This window comes from Lepidochelys kempii, chromosome 4 (assembly GCF_965140285.1).
Source record: "Lepidochelys kempii isolate rLepKem1 chromosome 4, rLepKem1.hap1, whole genome shotgun sequence".
Lineage (NCBI taxonomy): Eukaryota > Metazoa > Chordata > Testudines > Cheloniidae > Lepidochelys > Lepidochelys kempii.
Window position 1 is genome coordinate 117,724,772 of NC_136383.1, and position 18,426 is coordinate 117,743,197.

Consider the following 18,426-nt stretch of genomic DNA (forward strand, 5'->3'; position numbering starts at 1 on the left):
CTTTGAGGATAGCAAGCGCTTTAGTGACAAAACTAACGAATTGCTGGATACCCTCAAAGACGCTTGAGCTACCTACTGCTCTCTGGATGTTTATACTTTGCCACCCTGAAGCAAATATTTCAGGCCATTTCCATCTCAACATCAATCACTGCCTTCATCCTTCCTTGCTTCAACAAAGGACATATGAACCCCCCATGAAATTAGAGGATGCAGTGAGATAGGCACTTTGCCACCTCTTCAAAAGTCATTTTTGATGTCCCAGCTGAGGGTCGACACTCCACAATGCCTGCTACCACACCCTGCGGTGACTACATGGCCCATTTTCTTCCAATGTGGTGCACTATTACAATGAACAAATGGGTCCTGGATGTTGTATTAAATGGCTACCATTCTCCCTATTCTCTGACCTCTGTCTTCAGGGACCTCTCCCATAAGAGGATCCTCAAACAGGAGGTTGACTTCCTCCTTCAATTGGGGACAAAAGAGCCCGTACCACTCCCTCATGTAGGAAAGAACTTTTTCTCAAGGAACTTTAAATTGGCCTTTAATACCCTCCCTCTATTCATGTGACTGGTTTATGGCCTTGATTTGAAAGATGCATACAGTGGAGTTGCATCTTACGCGGGGGTTAAGTTCTGAAGTCTGTGCGTAAGGCGAAAATCGCGTATAGTCAAAATTACCCTGGAAAATCCCTTAAATTGCCCATAATGTACAGTATACTGTACATGGTTTTGTGTATACAATCCTGTATAGTAGAATATATAATGTAATGTACAGTATATAATAGAGTACATATGCAAAATATAATTTTACAATACTGTATTTTTAATTACGGGGGTAATCATAGGGGGGTCATCAGGGCTTGATGTCGATCTAGGAGACAGGTGATGGAGAGCTTGGGTGATGGAGAGCGAGTCACAGACGAAGTGGTTGGCTCTGGTTCAGCTCGAGAAGTTGATTGCATAGGCTCATCTGCTGCTGATTGTGTTTTTCCTTGAAAAACATGGTGATAGACAACTGTCGCTGTTGTCTCTTGAGCTGCTCAAACATTTCTTGATACGGTCTCAAATAGTCCGTAATACTATGTGACTTTTCAGGCTTCGTTACATAGAGGGATCATATTCAGAAATTAAATCATTCAAGTGTTTCGCTGCTTGGAACACTTCAACAAATTTATGAAGATTCCAACTTGCTGGCTCTTCCTGTTTGTCGTCGTCATCTCTGTAGACCATTTTATCAGTTCCTCTAACTCTTCGTTAGTCAATGTTTCTCTATGACCCTCAATTAATTCTTCAATTTCTTCCTCTAGGATGTTGATGAAGCCATCACCACCCACTTGCCTGGCCACCTGACCAATGCGTTTCACTTCTTTGTCAATGGTCGGGAAACCCTTAAAATCATTCACATTCTTTCCGTAGGTTTCGCCAACATGCATTGGCTGTTTCAGGCTTGATTGGCGCCATTGCCTATTTAATATAAGTGATGAAATCGGCAAAGTTGAAGGACTTCCAACGCTCCATCACATTAAGATTGGGATCAGCATCCATGAGAACGTAAGTCTCGTGTATGTGGCCTTGAAACAGCGAATCGCGCCTCGGTCAAGAGGATGGAGGTGGTATTGGGGGCAAGAGAGACTACTTCAATGTCATTATGCGCAAACCGGAGTGCCGCAGGGTGGCCAGGAGCATTGTCTATGATCAGCAACACTTTAAAGTCAAGTCCTTTCTCTTCGAGATACCGCTTGACTTGTGGAACCAATCCAGAAATAATGCTGCCATCACCCAAGCCTTTTTATTTGATTGCTAGAACACAGGCAGGATATTTTTGTTCTTGCCTTTTAGGGCACGGGAATTTGCAGCCCTGTAGAGCAAGCCCAGCCGCATGGCCACAAAACAACAGTCACACAGTCTTTAGCTGCTTTGAAGCCAGGGGCTTGTCTTTCTGATTCTGGAATGTAAGTGCGGTTGGGCGTTTTTTCCAGAAGAGCCCAGTCTCGTCGCATTAAAAACTTGTTCCAGAAAATAGCCCTTTTCTTCTATGATTTTCTTTAATTGTTCGGGGCAGGCTTTTGCTGCCTCTTCACTGGCAGATGCAGCTTCACCAGTAGTCTGCACGTTTTTGAGGTTGAAGCAGTTCCTAAAAGCATTAAGCCAACCTTGGCTGGCTTTGAATTCCTTCTCATCAGAAGGCTGTCCCTCTTCGGCGGGAGGTTTGAACAGCACGTAGAGGCTAAGAGCCTTTTCTTGCAATGTGTTGCCAATGATAGGCACACGTTTACAGTTCATGTCTTCCAGCCATAAGTTTAACGCCTTTTCAGTCTTCACTAAAGTCTTATCACGCACCTGGCTTGTCACCTTAGCAGTTATTGGAGCACTTGATGCCATTGTTTGACGAATTTCTCTCTCTCAAATCTTGATAGTATGGATGCTAGATTCATTGCGGCTATGTTTACGCGCCACGTTGGAGACCGACATACCGTCTCTCAGTAAGTCCAACACAGCTGGTTTTTCCTCCCACGTTGGAACAGATCACTGTTTCTTCGGTTGAGCACCAGATGAAGTAGTTGGCTTGCATTTGGGGCCATGTTGTATGAAAAATATGTATCTTTAAACACTAGAATCAAACTCAGCGCTGCGAGATGCTCACACTATGAGGGGCATGCTGGAACTGAGACCGAGGGAACAGCTGATTCGCATCTTCCATCTCACACTCACTCCAGGGCATACGCTCATTAAGTGGAATGGTGGGTGGAATTGCCCGCACTATTTACAGGTATCTTGTTGGGTTTTTTTGTTTTTTGGGGGGTGTTTGTTTTTTTTTGCCAAGCGTGAATAGTTGAATTTGCATAAGTTGCGCGCATGATGCGACTCACCTGTATTTTCATTTGGGTATTCTCCCTGCTCTCAGAAGTTTTCTGCTCTTCACAGTGGGCCAAGAGCACTTTCAATGCAAGGTGCTCCTCTTCAGCTTCTTGATGGCCCCAAGGGTGTTCATGAAAGTTCTTGCAGTGGTGGCCATGTATCTTTGTAGACAAGGAAGACTGATATTTCCTGGGTGATTGGCTGCTCATGGATCAGTCATGCCAATAGGTACAAGCAACAACCATCACTGCACTCCCAACTATTGTGTTTATTAGGACTCATTAGACGAGTTCATGTTGACACGCACACAAACCACAGATTAATTGGGGTGGAATTCAGTCACAGGAAGGGCCTATTTACCTCACAACTGATTCCTCACCATGAGGGATTTCATCAACCAGCTTCACCTAAGCATTCACTTCTTCAGCCCGATTCTGCCTCATCCTTCTAGGCCACATGGCTCTGTGTACCTGTGTCACTCCATTTGCATGACTGCACCTAAAGTGTCTTCAAATCTGGTTATCAACAACCTGTGTCCCAAACAGGGTCTCTGTGGACCAAGTGTCTTCCTCAAGCTGATGTTGCTCATTTGATGGGAAAATCACCATGTAGTATGTGTTGGGCCCTCTTTCTTTCTGCAGAACTTACAAAGACACTCATCATGGATACCTCCTTGCTAGGATGCAGAGTACATCTCGATGACCAGACAGCCCAAGGCTCCTGTTCCCCACAGGAATCCAGACTACATATCAACCTGTTCAAGCTTTGAGCAGTTTAGGAATGGCATGCAGGCTTTGTACACATCATTCAGTCCATACACATTTAGACAACCACTCATCTATTTTATATAAACAAGAAGGGAAGAGCAAGATTCTTCTCCCTTCTCTCCCTCTCCCCCTCCCCCCACCCCAAAAAGTAAAATAAAGTAGTCCACCTCTGGAATTTGTGCATCAGGCACAGAATCATACTCTCAGGAGTACACATCCCAGAGGTGATGAATTCCCTGGCAGACAGCCTCATCAGGCATTTACACATGGACCAGGTATGGGAATGCCACCCATCAATAGCACAGCACATCTTCCAACAATGGTGGTGTGTGGGGGTGATCATGTTTTGGGATCTCTCAACACAGCATAACAAAGTGTCTGGTTTACTACTCCCCAGGCATCCAGGCCTCAGCTCCAGAGGCGATGCCTTCCTGGTGCAGTGGTGAGAACCACTGGTGTATGATTTTCCTGCCATAACTCTACTTCCTTGCTAATCAGGTGGAGGGCTACACAAGCTTTAATCATCCTACCAATACAAGTTACTGAAGGGTGTCATAAGGACATTCCCCCCTCCAGCTGTGAAACCCGTCCTAATCTGAGTCTGAACCTTGTCTTCTCTGGTCTCATGAGGCCACCTTTCGAACCTTTGGCCTTCTATTCCCCCCTTGTACCTTTCTTTGAAAGTTGCCTTGTTGACAGCAGTTGCCTTTGCTAGAAGAGTTGGAGAGCTTGGGGGCCCTTGTGGTGGACCTGTCTTGTGGAAAAACTGTATATAAGGACAAGATTTCTTTGCAGCTACATACCAGAGTTCATACCTGAAGTGGCCTTCTGAGTTCCACTTTATCCAGACTGTTCACCTTCTAGGGGGTTTTATGCTAAGTTTCACCACAACATGGAGGAGACAAGACTCCATTCTTTGGACATGCATAGTGTTATGCTTATACAAAGCACACGAGATCTCTCTTTATAGGGGAAAAGGCAACATGCCGCATTTATTGAGAATACAGCAGTTAGCGTATGCTTTTCGGTGAGTCTCAAGCTCACACAGTCCCACCAATCGATGTTTATAGTTACTAGTCCAGAGTCTGAATCAACCTAGTGGCCAGCCAGATTGGTTGCAGAGGAGAGCCGGGCTCTGTCGTTTGCTATCCGATGCTTCTGGAGTTGTTGGCAAGACGAACCCAAAGCCCCATGGCAAAACACCCTGTTTTTATAGTCCTTTTTCTCCATTGAAGCCTATGGATTTTGCTGTATCAGTTTATGACCGGTTACTCCTCAGTGGGTGTTATCTTTTGATGGCCCAAAACACCTCCGGGAGGGTCATCCTGTCTGGTTTTGATTTAATCAATTATCTTGTGTATTAAATTTGCCAGCCTTCACCTCAGGGTCATCAATCTGCCCTTCCTCAACCGTGGATGCATGTTGATGGTTCTCTAACATCTTCAGTCTCTTCACTCCTCCTCCCTTGGCCATCTGGCTTCAGAAATGGCCTTCACACCTTATCTTTCCCTGATGCATACATTCCTCATTCACACAAACAGTTCTTTGCAGAGACCTTCAAAAGGTAACAAATAGCAGTGTTTTATATTGAACAAGAAAGGCATCATAAATTAGACCTTAGTAAATCTTATAACTATCCTTTCCCATATTGGGGCCTGGGCCTCCGAAATTCCTCTAATCTAATTAACATAGACCCAGACAAAATCCTGTTTGTTACTTACAAGGCATGAAAAGAAAATGGCTAATACTAGTATCCACTATCCTATTCATTTATTCTAATACCTTAATTCTTACTATGAAATATACAATATATATAGCCAAAACATAATCAATTATATAACACAGTACCCATGGTACTGCAGTAGGGCTCCAGCCTTCTACCTGCACAGAACAGCACCTTTTCAGAAGTCCCCAAGGGTGTTTGTGGCTATTGCTGAAAAAATGAAGGGGAAAGTATTTTTTCCCCCAAAGACTCCTTGAAAGGATTTTCTCCTGCATAGTCCTTTGCTATGATCATATGAAAGCCCCTTCCCCTCAAATTGTCAGGGCCCATTCTATGAGAGCCCCAGTGGCTTCAGCAGCCTCCTTACAGGGAATCACTGTGTCGGAAATATACAGAACAGGTACTTGGGGATCGATATGCACCTTCACCAGGAATTATGCTCTGGTCCAAGCTGTGTCTGTGGACATCTCCTTTGGTTCAGCGATCCTCCTCATTATGGTACTGTTACCTGGGGTTCCCTAAACCCAGAACTCTTGATAATTTTACTCTCTCTCTGCAAGGCGGTGTTAAGAAATAAATCAATGGAGTCCCAGCACCTCTATCTGCTAGATGATTGGCATAAATCACACCAAGTCAAGTGCTTTCACTTAAAGCCTTTACTTATTGGTCTCCTGCACTCTCACAGGAATGCCTTCACTCAAAGCTTCTGCTTCATTTAGTCTCAAGCACATACAAATACAATAAGTTATAGAGCACCCCGAAACAATAGTTACCTATGGTCTGGAGGGGTCTCAAATGGTCAAATGACAAGGTTCAAGTGGTCAGCTGTCTGCCTGTCACTGGGGATTCCAGGCCATATTCAGATAGTCAAATCCAAATTCCTCAGACCTGTCTACCCCCTTTGTGTTAGTAACTGCTACAATTACATCAACATGTCTATCAAAGCAAAACAATTAAGCAAGCATTTTAAAGCTGTTAGTTATACAGATGTGTTTTTTGCAGAGTCTGCAGTTCATGAGTCCCGACACACACAAACCAGAAGTCAAATATAGAGAGACTTTCTGTTTTTCAGATGCTTACCCCAGCGTATCAGGAAGGGCATAGAGTTAGGTTCACTCCTTGTGATTGCTGCCCCCCTTTCTCCTAACTTTGCCTTAGTTATGCTAAGTTCCTACAAAGGCCTTACAGGTGCTTTTGGCAAAAAGCAAAATAATTTATATTCCAGTTCTGGCAGTCACCTAGACATTCTGTTGTGTTGCTGGTGTTTTCCCTGACAGAACACCATACGTCCTTGCTTCCTCTTCCTCAAAGAGCACAGCCTGGGGGTCATCTGTATTCCCCTTTCAAAGGCCTACTTCAGGGAGTGAGGAAGTTGAAGAGAAACTCTTAAAAAATGTAAACTAGCTGTTAATGTTTTCTTTGGATCCCTCTACTTTTAACACCCTCAGAAGGCACAACCCTTAATCATGGCACAAGTTGTATGGCTAATACCTGAGGCATAGGTTAAGTGAGAAGATCCTCACCCAAAAAATTTAAATGGGATTATTTGGTGATTCACTGAACCCTGTGTACTCCTTATCTTCCCTGTTTTCACTTTCAACCATTATGCAACTTACAGAGCTACAGCATCACCTGTAAGAAACCAAGGCATTAAGAAGACAGAAAGTGACTTATGTAGAATAACCTGTTACCTTTGTAGTTTCATATATGTGCTTAATGATACATGGTTGCATGAAAACTCATCTTACCCATTCCTATAACAACCTTAATTCTTAGCCACAAGACACATACTCATGAATGCTTTTAGTTTATACATCACAAATATAATAATTATGGAATTAATGACTTAGATGTTCAAACATATCTATGTTGTGTATGTTGAGAGTAGATAGCTGTCTTCTGTGTAAGAGTTGTTAAAGGAATGTGTAAGGTGAATTAGAGAGAAGATGAGTGAGGTAATACTGTCACATGTCAGTGTTAACTAAATGTATAAACTGTAAAGGATAATAAATACATACAAATGTATTAGTCACTTCCTTAATACTTAGATAATGCTGTAGTTGTATATTTTGTATAATGGTTGTTAATTACTTCAGCAGCATTAACTCTTAAGTTAATAAAGATCTTTGTATGACAACGTGCTTGTGTGGTGAGAATATAATCCAGGCTTTTAGTATTTAGACGAACACTAAATTGTTGGCCTAGGGTTCAGTGATTAGCCAAGTGGTGTGGAACAGAGGACCCTTGCGACTGGAGGAGTGAGGACAGGAGTTAGGGACAGAGTTTTGAAATAGGGAGGAAGATCTCTGAGAGCAGAGGGAGAGAGCTGGAATTGGGAAATGTGACTGCACAGGTAAAGAACGGGGTGTGGGTCGAGTCTGTGTACTGAGGGTGTGACAGGAAGGAATAAGGTGGGTAGAATGAAAATTTTGCATCCTTGACAAGTAGCTATAGAAAATACTCTGATTCAGTATAGCAGCCTTAAACATGTAAACCGGATAAGCATCAGTATATTCTGTTGGCTTACGAAAATTATTCAGTGTGTTCATTGAAACAAGTGCTCAAATTACAAAACAAAAGGAAATTACTCAGCATTTTTTCTGTGTAGAAGAATGATTATATGCTGTCAGTGTTGTTTCCTTATCTTTTTGTTGTCATTTGTGGAAAAATCTCCCCCAAAAACTGACAAGTAGCAGTGTTATGCTTCCTCCTTACTTTGCCCAGAGATTTTAAAGTTGTGCATGCTAAACTAAAATATTACATTTTTAATCAAGGAACCTCCCTGCAAAACCAGCAGAAGAAGCACAGAAACATAGACAACAGTACGAAGAAATGGTGGTGCAAGCAAAAAAAAGAGGTGATGGATTTACTCTTACATCAGGAAGTGTAACGGGATGTTAAACCTAAAAATATACTTGCCTCAATAGGTGCCCTTTAATATGATGAACAGATTCAGTGCTGCCCCTTATAGAAAGCCCAATCCAGGAAAATGGGCAAAGGTGGTTTTAAATCATCTTTACGCTTCTCAGGTTCTGGGTCTGTTTGTGGGCTGGTGAGCACATGACATAAATTAAAGTAGCCTATAAGCTGCTCTAATTTACAGCGGCCTTAACTGCGCTGCCAGTGGCCTGTTCCACAGTACAGCATCTCCAAATGGTGGTGGAGATTACCATTAGGCCAGTGGCTGCAGGGGTCACTGTTTATAGCCTCTGCTGAGCTGGGGGAATTATCCACCAGCCAGTTGTGGTGCTTTTGCAGCCCCTCAGTCTAGAGGAATCCAGACACCTTTCCCCAGATGGTCTGTTTCTCAAAAAAGAAGCTAAAATCCTCCAGAGAAGAGCTAAAGTTGTGTGACCGTTACTAATCCATGATTCCACAAACCCACTGAAAAATCATTGGCCAAAGTATTTAATTGCTTTCTAATACTGAACTCTATTGAAATGCATCCCTCAGGTGGGATATTTTAAATGGGATCTTATTGGATGAGCACAGGGTTCTTTGTCAGTACATGTCAGAAAAAACATCCCATGGCTTAAATACTCTGAGGGGAATCTTTACAAAAACACTGCACTTTTTTGAGTTTGTATTGCAATCTCTGTCCTCTTCACTGACATAGGTATATGTGCCCCAGGCTCTGCTAGTGGTTTTCCTTATCTGCAGTTATTTGGTAGTGGAAATACCTCAGCCTCTCCCTAGCTGTGCTGTGAACTCCAGGTGGACCTGGCACTGCGAATAGTAGATTCACCCTGCCATGCAGACTCCAGGTCTGACTGCTTCCCTGCACTGGGAAATGGTGATGGGCAGACAGAGTATGGTAACAAGGGGTAGCCTGAGACTGGGTCTTCTGAGTATTTGTTCATGTCCAAGTCCTTGGAGATAATGTCCAGCCTGCTGGACAGCATGCCTAGGACCCCATGTAGTGATGCGAACCAAGGATCGGATTGGTGCCTGCTCTGAATCCTCTACTGAAAGTGTTTACTGTAGGGGTTTTGAGTGTCTTTTGCCAAGCAGTAAATGTAATCTTCCCTTTCGTGTCAGTGCCGATCATGCAGCACCATATCACTATATCCATTTCACAGGCACCAATCCCAGGGAGTGCTTCCTCTCTCCTTTCTCTGCTTGTACTGTAGGCAGTTCTTGCCCCTTGAGCACAAGTACGCCATCCAGGTTATGCTTATTGGACAAGCACTCCTACACTGTGTATAGGGCTAAAGAAATGCATGTTCATCTCCAGCTAAAGATTGAGGCTCACCTTCATTTCTCTATACAGCTATTCCAACTCCATTTCTTCTCTGCAGCCCTGGTAATATATTACTTCGGGGGGGGGGGGTTCTTTACCAAATATTAAAAATTCTGCACACAATATTTTAAAATTCTACAAAATTCTGCATATTTTATTTGTCAAACACAATATAATCATGCCAGTTTCAATTATTTTGGTAATTTTATTTCAAAATACCTGTCAGCAAGTATGTCTGTAACAATACAGATGACAAAAAAAGATTCAAAAATATTTTTTGACACACAGATTCCTTAATAGATATGTTCATACACAACATTGAATAATCCATTTAAACGACAATGCAGAAACTTATTTCTCACATCCCTTAGAAGCAGTGCAAAGGCTTGGGGGGTCAGGGGTAATGGAGGACCTGAGGGAGAAGGAAGTAGTTTCTGGGAAAGAGCCTGGGTGTAAACTTGGAGGGTTGTCAGGTGTGGGTGGGAGAAGTGTGGAACAGGTTTTTTTAACGGCGGGGGAGGGAGTGTTGCGGAGCCTCTCCCATGTAGACCCTGGCTGACCCCTAGTCTCCCCCATTCAGTCAGGCACATCTGTCCTGTCCCCGTGTGGCCCTGCACCCCAACTCAGCCATCGCTGTCCACATGTGTCCTTGCACTCCCCCACCCCTGGGGGCCCTACGCACCCACTCCCATTCAGCCCCTGACTCAGTGCGGTCACCCCACTACCTCCTGTGCCTCCACCCCAGTCTGACCCATTCTGTCCATCGCCCCCCATATTCTGTGCCTCCTCATTTGGCCCTGCGAGTAAGGTGCTGTGAGGAATGCAGCCTCTCCTCCTCCCTCTCTGTGGTTGGCTGAACTGGCTGCCCTCTCTTCTGGCATCACAGCAGCCCTTAGTGGATGAAACATGTAACTACAGCACCTTCCTGGCACAACGTTTTCTGTGGGGCAGAAGGGTATCTATGGGGAGTCATCAATTCTGCATGTGTACAGTGGTGCAGAATTCCTTCAGGAGTAATACGTTGTTCTTTAAAGTGACTTACTATTCATTAATCACATCTGTTCTGTGAGACCTGAAATAGTACAATGTGTAAGAAATAGGGCTGTCAATTAATTGCAGTTAACTCATGCGATTAACTAAAAAAAATTTATTCGCAATTAATTGCAGTTTTAATCGCACTGTTGAACAATAGAATACCAATTGACATGTATTAAATATTTTTGGATGTTTTTCTACATTTTCAAATATATTTCAATTACAACACAGAATACCAAGTGTGCAGTGCTCACTTTATATTTTATTACAAATATTTTCATTGTAAAAATGATAAAAGAAATAGTATTTTTCAATTCACCTCATACAAGTACTGCAGTGAAATCTCTATCATGGAAGTGCAATGTACAAATGTAGATTTTTTTGTTTGTTTTTTGATACAATAACTGCATTCAAAAACAAAACCATATAAAACTTTGAGCCTGCAAGTCCACTCAATCCTACTTCTTGTTCAGCCAATCACTAAGAAAAATGTTTGTTTACATTTACGGGAGATAATGCTGTGCAATTCTTATTTACAGTGTCACCTGAAAGTGAGAACAGGTGTTCGCATGGCACTTTTGCAGCTGACATTGCAAGGTATTTATATGCCAGATCTGCGAAACATTTGTATGCCTCTTCATGCTTCTGCCACCATTCCAGAGGACATGCTTCCATCCTGACTACGCTTATTTAAAAAAAAAAAAAAAATGCATTCGTTAAATTTATGACTAAACTCATTTGGGGAGAATTGAATGTTTCCTGCTGTCTTACCCAAATTCTGCCATATATTTCATGTTATAGCAGTCTCGGATGATGACCCAGCACATATTGTTCGTTTTAAGACAACTTTCATTGCAGATTTGACAAAATGTGAAGAATGTACCAATGTGAAATTTCTAAAGATAGCTATAGTACTCGACCCAGTATTTAAGTATCTGAAGTGCCTTCCAAAATCTGAGAGGGACGAAGTGTGGAGCATGCTTTCAGAAGTCTTAAAAGAGTAGCACTCCGATGTAGAAACTACAGAACCACCAAAAGGGAAAATCAACCTTCTGCTGTTGGTATCTGACTCAGATATCGAAAATGAATATACATCGGTCCACACTGCTTTGGATCATTCTCTAGCAGAACCAGTCATCAGCATGGACGCATGTCCTCTGGAATGGTGGTTGAAGCATGAAGGGACATATGAATCTTTAGTGCATCTGGCAAGTAAATATCTTGCGACGCCAGCTATAACAGTGCTATGCGAACGCCCGTTCCCACACTGGGCTGAAATTGTAAACAAGAAGTGGGCAGGATTATCTCCTGCAAATGTAAACAAACTTGTTTGTCTGAGCAATTGGCTGTACAAGAAGTAGGACTGAGTGGACTTTCTAGGCTCTAAAGTTTAACGTTTTGTTATTGAATGCAGGTTTTTTTGGTACATCATTCTACATTTGTAAGATCAACTTTCATGATAGAGATTGCACTATAGTACTTGTATTAGGTGAACTGAAAAATACTATTGTTTTTTACAATGCCAATATTTGAAATAAAAAATGTAATCTGAGCACTGTAAACTTTGTATTAAAATCAATATCTGAAAATGTAGAAACACCCAAAAATATTTAAATGGTTTTCTATTATTTAACAGCACAATTAAGATTAATTTTTTTATTGCGCAATTAATCAAGATTAATTTTTTTATCATCGCTGGACAGCCCTAGTAAGAAAACAATGATATTGGGGGAAGATAAAAACTTACTATTTTCCTGTTTAATAGGAAAGTATAATATGAGTATAGATAGGCTCACAAAATAATTATTGCAAAATAAACATTGCAAGACAGTAGATACCGTCCTGAGGTTCCTACTCAGGCAGAGCTCCCACTGTACTTAACCAAACAAAAAAACCTTTGAACTACTCAAGGTTGTGTATCAGTTTCACAAAGGACAACTCCCAATTGTTTCCCATGTAGCAATCGTGTCCTTTTGTTACCTTTATATAAAGGAAAGATGGAGCCTGTTCCCCAAGCACTTTAGTCTATTAAAAGTTTCAATCCAATAATAGTTTTGTGTGCATAAAAAATGAAGGATCAGGATGCATCTGGAAAAATGTGTATTACAGTATGTGGAAAGTGTTACATGAACAAGAGCACTAGGTCTTAATTTTTGTAAGTGAAGTAAATTTTAGTGCTCCTCAAAGATGCTAGAGTGGCAGTCTTACAGACTGACAGTTTCTAGTTAACCATGGAATAAGTTTAGGATAGGATGCAGCAATGGAAAGATTTGTGTGCTCCCCTAGCAATAGGCCTAAATTGTATTCTTGGAGGACCACCTGTAGGAATGAGAGAGTAATCAAATATTCTTACCTGTACAGTCCTTGCCTCTGAGATTGCTAGGAAAGGTGGGTTTCTCTCTCTGTGTGTGTGTGTGTGTGTGTGTGTGTGAGTGATCTGGATACCCATCTACCAGGAACTAGATTGAGTTCATCAGTTTGATCCACAGAGGCTACCAGATGATAGCTTTCAGTTGCTACCCAACTTGGTTAGATTTGAACTGGTCACTGAGAGTGAAAGACTCCATATCCCATAAATTCTCTCGTGTTTCATCTAGTCCATCCAAGATCATCCTTGTGTGTAGTTCAGTTGTGAACTGTGTTCACATTTGACATTGCTGATTACTGATGGCATATAGAAAATTGTAGTGTGTCTAGGATGTTCTTTAGCATTGCTTGAGCAGGTGAATGTGATTTCAGGCATATAATAAGTTGAATTTTTATGGCTGTGAAGCCCTTAATGTCTCTTACCTTTTGTATTATCTTTATTGACTTTCTTTTTTCAGAGCTTAAAGAAGCCCAGAGGAGAAAGAAACTACTGGAAGAACGATGTAGACTGGAAGAAAGCATTGGCAATGCAGTTTTAATTTGGAACAATGAAATCTTGCCCAACTGGGAAACTATGTAAGACACAGTATGTTTTACATTGTGCTTAATGGTAACTTTCTATATCCTGATATATAGTAAAGGATTAGTCAAGATTACTTTATTTTTAGAGGTTCCAGAAGCTAGTGTGTATATCAGTCAAAGGTGACTTGCAAAAGGAATTGGCGTGTTTAAGGAAGACATTCAGGTGGTTCTGCCAAAGATGATGGAATTTTGTTAATTCCGTTTCCTTATTACCTTTAATAGAGTCTCAGAAATTAGACAATCAGACTGAACATAGTATATTATACACATAGTTATTACATAGAGCCATGTAGCCCTCTGTTTCCTGACTACAAAAACAACAAGGAGTCCTTGACTATACAGCCATATAATTTAAACTGGTTTGAGCATGTTAATTTATGGTCTCCCTTGCACGTGGAATAAAACCCATGTTTCAGAGATGTGCTTCATCACAATGGCCACTTCTCTGTAACTGCTGTTAATGAAAAGTAGTGAGTTTCTGAATCTTGCTTTAGTTCTTGGTGTGGGAGTTTAATTTGTGTCCATTTCTAATAACCTTTTCAGCATGTGGTATACAGCAATGATGTTCAAAAATAATCTAAGATCAGGGAGTGGTTGGTGTCTGGGACCTCTGTTAGAAAGCTACTAGAAAAAATAACACTTACAGCCATCTATTTGTCAGGACTTGATTCTCCATGACTGCTTGGGCTTTTGATTTATGTACTCCCAGATGTGTCTGTAGATTTAAGCACAGGTATGACATTACTAATCCTCTTAATTTACATTGGGATACACCATGTATGCCAAACCAAGTGGTTGGAAAAAAAGAAATAGGGAAAACCATAGTTTAAAAAAAACAAAACAAAAAAAAAACCCAAACCCCTCTTTTCACAGCTAACACTTTTTAAAAGACATAGTGCAGGCAGTTAGCATGCCTAAAAACATCAGTGTGTTGCCTACTGTAACATTCGGCTGTTCACGTTTTTTAAGGGTTTTATTTGTTTCATTTCTGCTTATTTGACTTAGACAGTGATTCCTGAATGGAACTTTTACTCCTGGGGGAATTCTGTGGCAAAAAAATTAAAAATTCTATACACAATGTTTTAAAATTCTACAAAATTCTGCATATTTTATTTGTCAAAATAACACAATATAATTATGCCAGTTTCAATTATTTGGTAATTTATTTCAAAATGCCTGTCAGTGAGTATGTCTGTAACAATACAGAGGACAAAAAAGATTCAGGACATGTTTTTTTGACAAATAGATTCCTTATTAGGCATATTAATACAGAATTTTGAATAATAATTCATTTGAACGACAATACAGAAACTTATTTCCCACATCCCTTAAACAGTGCAAAGGCTTGGGAAGTCAGGGGTAATGGAGGAGCTGAGGGAGAAGGAAGTAGTTTCTGGGGAAAGCGCCTGCATGTCAACTTAGAGGGTTGCTGGGTGTGGGTGGGAGAAGTATGGAACAGGGTTGGGGGGGGAGAAGGCACGGGAGGAAGGGGAATGGAGGGATTGTTAGTGAGTTGGGGAACCTTCCCCATGCAGAGCCTGCCTGACCCCCTAGCCTCTCCCAATCAGTCAGGCACATCTTTCCCTGACTCCATGTTGCCCTGCACCCCATTCCCATTCATCCCCAGCCCAGTCTGTCCCCTCCACTAGCCTTTCTGAATCGTGGTCTCTGTGACCACCCATAGCAAGCCCATGTGCCCCATTCTGTCTTTCTCCCACCTCTCCTCCCCCCATGCCTCCTAACCTGGCCCAGTGGGCAGGGTGCTGTGAGAAAAGCTGCCAGCTGCTATTGCCAGTGAGCTGGCTGCTCTGGTGTCACTGTAGCCTTTGGTGGGCAAAATGCGTAACTGTAGCACCTCTCCAGCAAAATGTATTTTCTGCAGAGGAAAAAAAAGTCTGCTAGGGACATGAATTCTGCATGTGCACAGTGGTGCAGAATTCCCCCACAAGTCAACTTTGCATGATCATACCATAATGATCAAATGTGATATAAATAAAAGATTAAAAAGCAAATAAAAGATTAAAAACATCCTGGCCAGCTGTGTATTGGAATGTGTCGGGTACTTGATGAAGGAATTTCTAGAGAACAGAAAGAAGAAATTAAAAACCAATTAAAAATTTAAATCTCTATTTTAATAGTTGAAAGAGTCCTAATTTTACTTTATTAGTTGTCCCTAAAACTCTTTTCGACTGACATTTGTAAAAGAAAGTAGTCAATCCCACAAACAAGGGCCTTGAAAGCTTACCATTTCTAGTTTATACAAAAGCATAACACAGACTTTCGGTTAGTGCCTTTCTTGTCGATTTACTGATCCTTAGAAATGTGAAAAATAGAATATTGTGGTCAAAATAAATCCACTTGATTCAGTGGTTAATACAGCAGTATGGTAGGTGGATATGTTTTCATGGCTTTGCCTTCCCCTTAAACACACTTACCACTGGTGTTCAAATGCTTTCACAATCTTCCTCACAGCAGCCTTAGAATTATTGGCCATCAATTTAATATGGTTTAGAACTGTTTCACTGAAATGTTTTTGACTCTTGCTGTCTCCATCTCCAAATTTGCTACTTCACGTGCTGCAGCCATGTACCGTGCTTTCTGCTCCCAGAGAGTACACACAGCTTAACGGTTGGAAAATTTTCATCTCATGGGCAGGGTTTTGAATGGGGGAGAAGATAATCTTTTATCACTGGAATGGAAATATATTTTATACTGCAGACCTGGGTTTGTCCAGTCTCTAGTTCATGCAATGGAAAGTTTTTTTTTCTTTCCCTTCTCCTAATCCTCCCTCCACTCTCCCTGCTTGCGCACTTTCTCTCTCTGTCTCTCTCACGTTGGCCCATACAGAGTGGCAGATTTCTAGCAGTCTTGGTTGCAGGGTTCCAGTCGAAAGCCTTCAGTTTGAGGAAGAAGGTAATGTTAAAACAAAGTTCGAAGTCTAGATAGTACAAAAGCATGAATGAGTGCTGCACAATCCCTGTTTGATTTCTCAGGCAGCCCATAGCAAGCTGACATACACCTGGGCCTGAATCCTCCAATGCAGTAACAACACCTTCTACTACCTATAGTTCAGTAGAACACATTTTATTTTAAACAGGTGCTGCTCCCGTAAAGTTCGAGAATTGTGGTGGCAAGGTATTCCTCCAAGCGTGAGAGGCAAAGTCTGGAGCTTGGCAATCAGCAATGAGTTAAATATCACCCATGGTGAGATTGACATGTATTCTGTCTGCATATTGAGACACTCAGATAAATCATGCTTTAGCAGAGAGACTTCCATTTAGTTAGAATGTGTTAGAATTTGGGGGAATGATGAAGTCATAATCTGTTGTACTTTGCTTTCGTTTAAGGATACCATGTGTTTTTGCTCCACGCTGCGTATGGTCGTCTTATTCCGTATGGGGTGTTTAATTTTGGGGGTGTTCTAGGGATTTTTTTTCCACTGCTCAGTCTGAGTCATAGTTCTGGAATATTGCTGCGCATTGCTTTGATAAGTAAAGATGTTCAGAGTTAACAACCCCATTTCAGAGTCAATAAAAAATAAGATATTTCATATGATTACTGTTAATTATGTAGTGCCTGTGGGTGTGCACATACTGGTTTTATTCTGAAGTGAGACACTTGGTCTGTGAGTGAAGGAGAGACTAACTTGGAACAAAACCTGCTGTGGAATTAGTCCTCCTTCCCACATGTTCATGAATGATGATCTCAGTAATACATTAGTCTGTTTCCTTGATTTTGTACTATGTTATTCTTTCAGTCCTTTTATTTTTAACCATTCCAAAATGACAACAAAAGGGAAATGCTGTGGATTTGCCGATACTCTTGTGGTTTCCTTCTACTGCATATGCTTTTTCTGTGGCTGTTCAGTGTACCTCAGAAATTGCTATAGGATGGAACTGGAAGAATGTGTGTGCTAGTTGTCACAGTTCTGGGTGGAATTTTGAGTGCCAGAGGTCTGTTACCCAAACAGATGCTAAGAAATATTTATATAATCTGTTCCACCCAGACAGTTACTTCTGCTCACTGCATCTAAATTATATCCTGATGAAACAAATCTTCCAGCACCCTAGCTTACCTAAAATTCAATTAGTTTTTTACTTTACGGATACTTACTTTGTTTGTTTGTTATGGGGGGCAGGGGTTGTTAGCATGCTGACGTAATCAGTAATTGAAGATGGATTTTAAAAAGTACTTGTTTTTCAGAACTCTATGATATTTGCTTGGCTCGTGCCAAAGAGAGGTGGCGATCACTTAGCATAGGAGTCTCTGAAGGAGAATGTGAAGGTATATGTTTTATTTGGCAAAATATTATTCCGTATTGTGTGATAACTTCCTCTTCATTACAAAATGAAGAGGTGGTGGTTTTAAAATCATTCCTAAATGTTAAACTAAAATAATATAGTTTAAAAAAGCTGGAAGAAATATTATCACAGTAGGTGTGGGATATGTGGTTGGTAAAGGGGTATTAAAAACACTTCTGCAGGAAGGTAAAAAATGAAGTGTTAATCTCTTGCATGCGGTAGTTTACTGCATTATTTTCCTCTTCAACGTATCTTTAAATTCAGTTGTATATAATTTTTAAAAACTGTTTTTTGCAAAACTTTCCTTTACCAATAGCTTAAAGATTTTTGGATGAATGGTTTATATAAATATTTTAAGCTTGCTGTTTGTGTTGTAATACCTTAAGATGTGTTGCTTTCTCTTCCTCTAGTTCAGGAGATCTAAATTCTTTGAAACTTTAGTAGTAGCAAATTGCTTTCTTAATAGCTCAGTGTAACATTGAGTTCCCATGAGAGAGCTGCAAGCCTATTGTTACAGACTCAGCTTGTTGAGATTTTTCCAGTTGGTTGG

The 18,426-nt window shown here is 41.1% G+C and overlaps 1 protein-coding gene across 9 annotated transcripts in view; it reads left to right on the forward strand.

The window, feature by feature from the left end:
- TBC1D14 (TBC1 domain family member 14) overlaps positions 1-18,426 on the forward strand; it is a 106,854-nt gene that overhangs the window by 61,222 nt on the left and 27,206 nt on the right. For all 9 annotated transcript variants that reach the window (XR_012158733.2, XM_073342584.2, XM_073342582.2 and 6 more), the window contains 4 exons: positions 8,126-8,208; positions 13,452-13,569; positions 16,673-16,779; positions 17,779-17,859. Coding sequence is in view for 8 of the 9 variants with exons in the window: in XM_073342584.2 (XP_073198685.1) it covers positions 8,126-8,208; positions 13,452-13,569; positions 16,673-16,779; positions 17,779-17,859 (389 nt within the window). In the remaining variant the exon portion in view is untranslated. The remainder of the gene's footprint in view (positions 1-8,125; positions 8,209-13,451; positions 13,570-16,672; positions 16,780-17,778; positions 17,860-18,426) is intronic.